This window comes from Ursus arctos, unplaced genomic scaffold, assembly GCF_023065955.2.
Source record: "Ursus arctos isolate Adak ecotype North America unplaced genomic scaffold, UrsArc2.0 scaffold_3, whole genome shotgun sequence".
Classification (NCBI taxonomy): Eukaryota; Metazoa; Chordata; class Mammalia; order Carnivora; family Ursidae; genus Ursus; species Ursus arctos.
Genome location: NW_026622985.1, coordinates 96,200,420 through 96,207,551, shown reverse-complemented (window position 1 = coordinate 96,207,551; position 7,132 = coordinate 96,200,420). Strand labels below are relative to the sequence as shown.

The 7,132-nt window shown below is 41.4% G+C and overlaps 1 protein-coding gene across 2 annotated transcripts; it reads left to right on the top strand.

Annotated features, from left to right (window-relative positions):
* The first annotated feature begins 243 nt into the window (after window positions 1-243).
* Window positions 244-6,916, top strand: LOC113249228 (GTPase IMAP family member 2). 2 transcript variants are annotated; one of them, XM_026490740.4, is made up of 3 exons: window positions 244-531; window positions 1,866-1,901; window positions 2,736-6,916. In XM_026490740.4, exons 2-3 carry the CDS (start codon window positions 1,874-1,876, stop codon window positions 3,719-3,721), a joined length of 1,014 nt encoding a protein of 337 aa, XP_026346525.2. In that variant the 5' UTR covers window positions 244-531; window positions 1,866-1,873; the 3' UTR covers window positions 3,722-6,916. The 2 variants fall into 2 exon arrangements, with proteins under 2 accessions (XP_026346525.2, XP_026346524.2); XM_026490739.4 differs by having other exon boundaries at window positions 244-630.
* Window positions 6,917-7,132: the final 216 nt, after the last annotated feature.

Sequence of the window (7,132 nt, the reverse complement as noted above, 5' to 3'; positions counted from 1 at the left end):
CAGAGCTGGATGGGAAAGAAAGGCAGGGGGGCCATGCGAGCCATGAGGGAGTTATTTCAAAATGCTTTCAGGGTTAATGACTGCTAACTCCCAGTCTGACTCAAGAAATGGGTTTCTCACAGGTTCCCCTTTCTACATCCTTTTCCCTCTGCTCAGCCCCCCATTAGAGGTGTCCCCCAACCCCCAGACCCATGCTCTTGTCCTCCCCCAACGATACTTGCCTTTAGAACAGTCACTGCACACCTGAGAATGAGGCTTAACTCCTGGGCTGGCTATGCATTTGGGCAAACTTGTGACCCGGAGGACACGGCCCGAGGCAGGAAGAGATCAAATCTACCAGCTACCCCACGTGCCTGCCTTTCTTCCCTGTCCAGCTGAAATCCTTCCAACACTGCTTTTTCACTACTGGCAAGACAACTGCTCCACACCATAGCAAGTAACTGCGGATTGAATTTTCCCATTTTAACACAGGCACATGGTGGGGCTCTGCACAGGGAAGGTCTGCAGACATTAAGGAGAGGAAGAACACAGGTTGGGCTTTTGTTTTATTTTCTCTTTCTGTTTAAGCTGAGCTGGCAAGTCACAGGTTTGGTCGGGGAGTCATCTGGGTTTCTTTGGACAGTAAATCAGGTAAGCCCACATTCATGAGAAGTGCCACAGTGTCGATTTCTAATCCCAGGCTATGCTTGAAAAACAGATATTTTTTTAAGAACAAATTTTCCCTGTTTTAAGGGGAACGATTTAGAGTGGCTGCCTCTGGCTGGAGTACAGCCCGTTTACAGGACTGTGAACGTTGTATAGTTCAGTTATCACGTTACTGGCAAAGAGAGCTTCTTAGCACGAAGCCAATAAAGGTGCTAACAGGGCAGAATGTGGGCATTCACGTGTGCTCGTGAGTCTTCTGTGCCTTTTCACGTTGGAGTACACGGCCAGACTGAAGCAAGAGACAAAAATCATCTGATGAAAACGAACCGATGCTTCTCACTGCATAGGGAAAAGGGAATGGGTCCCAGGGCTTCTTCAAGCTGGCTGTTGAGGAATGAGGAAAATTCAAGTAATTGATGGATTGAATGAAATGTAGTTCAGGCTTCAAGGACAGTGTACTTAATTCACTGAGTCTCTCACAAGAATTCCAAATGAAGGGGGAGATTTGGAGAGAGGGGAGAGGGCAGGAGAGGAGGGAGCAAGGCGAGGAAAGGAGGGGAGAAGCCAAGAGAAGACTGAACCTTGGATTGTGGAAGGCAGACCCAGAAAGGAAGGGGAGACAAGGAATTGGTGAGGCCAAGGAGAGCAAGAGAGAGACTGGGAGGTTACAGGAGGAGGGAATAAGGAGATAGAGAAGAGGTGAACATGGCGACCAGGAGCAGGTAGGGCTTACAAATGAAACGTACATCTTCTCTACTCACTAACTTACTGGGTGGCTCTGGGCAAATGTCTATGTCTCTGTAAGACAGAGTAATTCTTTCCCCCATCAGTTAAGTGGAAACAAACAAGGCATGGGTGTGACAGCGTTCTAGGAATACAAGGGTATTGCATGATTCAGAACTAAAAACATTACATTATATATGTATGTATATATATGTACACATATATATATATCAATTGTATGTTATATAATATTATATATGTATATATATGTGTGTGAGTGTGTATATAAATATATATATATATATATATATATATATATATATATATATATATACTCTGAAATTACGGAGCTTGATAGGAAAGAAAAGCAGGGGGGCCACAGAAGCCATGATAAGTTATTTCAAAATCCTTTATGGGGAAATAACTGTTAAGTCCCATGTGGCTCAGGAATATGTAGATTATATATATAATTGGTCTCTGGTCTCTCTGTGCCTCAGGAATAGCAATGGACCAACACGAATGCAGTCAGTCTGGTAAGTGACTTCTTGTGTGTGTGATTATTTAACCATATTGTGTGCCATTTTATATAAAAATCCTGCTACTCTCCCCAAGCAAAATATAAGCTATGAGATGTTTCTTCATTAGAGAGAAGAATTTTGCTCTGCTTATTCCAGTATTTCCCCAGTCCAGCCTTTTCACTGGTGGTCAAGACCACACCCCAACCCAGCAAGGTCAGAGGAGCCATCTCTGGCCTTAGAACAGAGTCAAGTTACTTAATCCACCTGGGGATGGAACCCACAGTTGTGGCTACACATCTCTGATCTTCAGAAAATTTGTCTTTTAGACAGTCAGAACTGGGTGATTCAGGCAAGCCTTGCATGAGAAGATATGTTTCTAAATCCATATCGTCCCCCAAGTATGGTTTGCTAGGACCCAATATGGCAGCATCCTGTAGCTCAAGAGAAACTGAGATTTTATAAACATTTATTTATTGATTTCAGAGAGAGAGAGCACACGTGCAAGGGAGTAGGGTGAGGTGCAGAGGGAGAGGGAGAGAGAGAATCCTTGAGCAGACTCCCCACTGAGCACAGAACCCTATGCGGGGCTCCATTCCAGGACCCCAAGATCATGACATGAGCCAAAATCTAGAGCTGGCCTCTCAAACAGCTGAGCCACTCAGGCGCCGGGAGAAATTGAGTTGTTTTAAAAATCACTGTTGATTTGATTAATAATGGAGTTAGCTTCTAGTTTAAAACCAATATATTGGGAGACTGTCTTTGCTCATAATGTGGAAATATCTCTTGTTGTTAAAAATATTCCACTGGTATAAGCAGTCTAGTCATAACACAGGAAACTTGCTCTTACAGGACCATATATGAAGAACCAACGCGCCAGAGGATCAGAGCTGAGAATCATTCTGGTGGGCAAAACAGGAACCGGCAAAAGTGCCACCGGGAACAGCATCCTTGGGAAGAAAGCATTTGGGTCACAGCTGACTGCCCAGCCCTTTACTAAGACTTGCAGTGAAAGTCAGGGAAGCTGGGGAGAGAGAGAGATAGTCATTATTGACACACCGGATATGTTTTCTGGGGAGGACCATTCCGATTCCCTGTGCAAAAAGGTGCAGAGATGCTACTTACTCTCTGCCCCAGGACCCCATGTGCTGCTCCTGGTGACCCAGCTGGGCCGATTCACCACCCAGGACGAGCAGGCTGTGCAGAGGATGAAGGAGATCTTTGGTGAAGGTGCCATGAGTCACACAATTGTCCTCTTCACCCACAAGGAAGACCTCGAGGGAGAATCCTTGACGGGTTACATCCAGGACACAGATAACACAGCCCTATCCAAGCTGGTGGCAGCATGCGGCAGGCGAGTGTGTGCCTTTGACAACCGTGCTACAGGGAGCAACCGGGATGGCCAAGTGAAGGAGCTAATGGACTTGATGGAAGACCTGGTGTTGGAGAGAAGCGGTGACCACTACACCAATGGGCTCTACAGCCTAGTAACAGTGTCAGAGTGTGGACCTGTGTGCGAAGAGGAAAGTTTCAAGGATTTCAAAAGAGCTCTTAGGAAGTACATGGAAAATCAGAGACGTTACTCCACCAGGGCCAAAGCCAATTACCTGAAACAAGCCCTAATCAAAACACCAGTCTTTATTTCACTTTTTATTCAGTTGTTTGTCAAATTGCTAATTCTATTATTTTGTGTATTGTATAGAATGTGCGTCTCGTTTTCCTGCTTTCTTTTTAGTGTATGTTGTTTGTTCTGTAGCTTACTGTTAATGATAGCTAAAATACTGATGATAATTTTGAGAAAGATCACTGGGCTGCAAGGCAAGACTCTTAGATTATAGTTACAGGTAAGTGATTTTTATTCACGGCCAGATACTGGGTGAATCCAAGTGCCTCGCCTGGAAAACGCAGTGCCTGACACCAGTAAATGTTAGTGATTCTGTGAAGGGTTTAAATCTTAACATCACTCTCTTAAAGAACCATATTATTTTATTTATTTTTTTTTTTTAAAGATTTTATTTATTTATTTATATGACAGAGAGAGACAGCCAGCAAGAGAGGGAACACAAGCAGGGGAGTGGGAGAGGAAGAAGCAGGCTCCCAGCGAAGGAGCCTGATGTGGGGCTGGATCCCAGAACGCCGGGAATCAAGCCCCGAGCCAAAGGCAGACCCTTAACGACTGTGCCACCCAGGAGCCCCTGAACCATATTATTTTAAAAGTTACTGACTGTTTTGAAATATATCACGAAAACCTTTTGAAAGCTGTAAACATAAAATTCCTCTCATTTGCAAATCTCTAAAGCCAGTTTTATGTTCCTGGAAACGCCTTTTCTTCTTTATGATACTGCTATTTCTACTGAATATAATAGAAACAACAATAAAATTTCTACTCAGTATACTAACACAGCAATAATAAATAAGCCGTGAAGTTCCTGAGAGCCCATGCCTTTAATTCTGTTCTGTCGTTTTATCTTCAGAAGTTGGTAAGTGAACGCATGGTTCATTTACTCTAGAATGGGATGAATCCATGTGAAGCAACCACACACAGACACACTCACACATCAGTTGTCTGTTTCATGTGCATCAAATTTGCTTAATATTGAAACGGGCTTGGCCAGATTTTATCTCTGGCCCCAGTCCTGTTTAGTATTAAAACACACACAGAGGCTCACCCTTCACACAAGGTGGGAATTGTGCAGCATTGTCTTGTTCGATTCAGATAGATGTGGAATTTATTAAGATAAACAGAATCTTCGTGATTGATGAGCTCACTAGAAAATCAGGAAGACTCCAAGGGTGAAGCAAACAATACATATAAAAAGAATGTGGGGCTAAAACGAGTTGAGAGCCATCAGGAAGGTGCAAACATAGAAGGCAGGGTTGACCGACAGACAAATGCCACTATCAATCCTGAGATCAAGAAAGTCAGCCTTGGGTTGTCGGTGAAGTGGAAGAGATGATTGTGAGGCTTCCGGATTATGTCAGTGAACCCTCAGGGAGCTATTATTACAAATTCATTTTTTAATTGAATACTTAAATTTCATATTTAAAATACATATATTTTCATATTTCTCTTGTATTTTACATTTCTGGAAAACTTTGTTCTTTCCTGCTCATCCAAGTGTTTTTTTTTTTTTCTATCTAACATTGCTCTGCATTTCCATTATACAAGCCCTAGTGGGACAAATTCTCTCTGGTTTGCACTGTCTTCAAATGTATTTTTTTTAAATCTTCATTCTTGAGGGATACTTTTACTGAATAATGAATTCTCGGCTGATCTTTCCTTTTTCTTCAGCACTTTAAACGTATTCCAATGTTTTCTGGCTTACATTGTTTCTGATAAGAAAGCAGCTGTCTTTCTTATATTGGTCCCCTATGTATATGGTCTTTTCCCCTCCTGTGGCTGATTTAAAAGTTTTCATTTTCTTTGGTTTTCGGTATTTTGACTCTGAAGTGCCTGGTTTGTTTCTCTTTGTATTTCCTACTTAGCATTGATTAAGATTTTTGGATTTAAGCGTTCAAGTTTTTCATCAAATTTTTAAAATTTTGGTCATTACGTTCTCAATTTGTTTTCATTCTACCTAGTTCAGTCTTATCTTCCCCTTCCTGGATTCTAATTGTGTTAGACTGCTTGATACTATTCCACTGCTCGCTAGTGCCATATTCATTTGTTTTTCAATATTTTTTTCTTTTTTGTGCTTCAGTCTCAATAATGTCTCTTAACCTGTCTTCAAGTTTATAGATCCCTTCTTCAATGTCCCATATGCTTGTAGGTCCATCCACCTAAGTTGTTCTTTTTTTAAAAATCTGATATTTTATTTTCTAGTTCTTTTTACATTTTATGTTTCTCTTCTGAAATTCTTAATCCATTATATTTCTTTTCTATAAATCTTTAGCACATTTATAATTGTTATTTTAAAGTCCTTAACCGAGGGGCCTTGGGTGGTTCAGGTTGTTAAGTGTCTGCCTTCGAATCAGGTCACGATCCCGGGGTCCTGGTATTGAGCCCCTTTTGGCTCCTCGCTCAGCAGGGAGCCGCTTTTCCCTCTCCCTCTGCCCCTTCCCCCCCACTCCTGCTCTCTCCCTCTCTCAAATAAATAAATAAAATCTTCTTTAGAAAAAAATCCATACCATAATTCCAATGAATGAGTCATCTGTGGTTCTGTTTCTACCAACTGTTTAATCTTCTGATTATGAGTCCTAAATTCTTGATGCTTCATGTTTCATGTCAATTTGTATTATATTCCAGATAAGTTTGTTTACCCTGATTTTGTTTATTTCCTGAAGAGTAGAAGTTAATTGATCTGTCTGCTGGTTAGAGTGATCACATCATTTGTTCCTAAATTTGAGTTGAAATGAGAATGAGCTTCCACTTTAAATTGAGTGAGTTTGGGATGCCTGGGTGGCTCAGTTGGTTAAGCATCTGCCTTCAGCTCAGGTCATGATCTCTGGGACCTAGGATCTAGTCTCCTGGAGGGCTTCCCGCTGGAGGTATCTCACTCTCTCTCAAATAAATAAATAAAATCTTAAAAAGAAATACCACTGAATGGGTGGCATATAAAACACAGAAGAATTTCCCCCATAGTTTTGGAGGTTGGAAGTCAGGATGGAGTTGCCACCAAGGTTAGGTTCTGGTGAGATGTCCCTTTGGGTTGTAGACTACTGACTCTGTCTGTCTCCTCACACATGGTGGAAGGGATGAGCTAGCTTCCTGAGGCCTCTTTGATAAGGGCAAAATTCTCAGTCATTCTCTTGACCTACTCACCTCCTAAAGTCCCCACCTCCTAAAACCGTCCCCTCCTAGAACCCTCTCCTTGGGCACTGAGTTTTCAATATATGAAATGTGTTGGGGGGACACAAACAGACCAAAGCAGACACAACTCTCCCTAATACCTGTCTAGTTCTTATATACAGCTGCATATCGACCTTTGGGATCCTTCTAGGTTTTATTATTCCCTGTGAAAGAGATGTCAGGGTCAAGCATGTTAAGGTTGACCTATGATATATCAGTCTATTTTCTTTACAAGAATTTACTGCCAAAAAGACAAATGTAACTAAACTGAAAATATACACTGTATGCTAACTATAGTGGAATTTAAAACTAAATTTAAATTTTAAAAAGTTTAAAAAATAAAGTGAAAATTATATTTTCCTAATTTTCTAGCACTGATTATGGTTCATGTATTACAAAGTGAAGTAGAAATTTAGGTTATGTCTTCACTGTGGTTATCGATCTGGATTTTTATGTGAAA

What these genes read in the sequence shown, in the direction of transcription:
- LOC113249228 (XM_026490740.4), top strand. Translation starts at nt 1,874, where the DNA reads ATGGACCAACACGAATGCAGTCAGTCTG. An exon ending in ACACGAATGCAGTCAGTCTG is followed by an intron (nt 1,902 to 2,735) that starts GTAAGTGACTTC and finishes TTGCTCTTACAG; the next exon opens with GACCATATATGAAGAACCAA.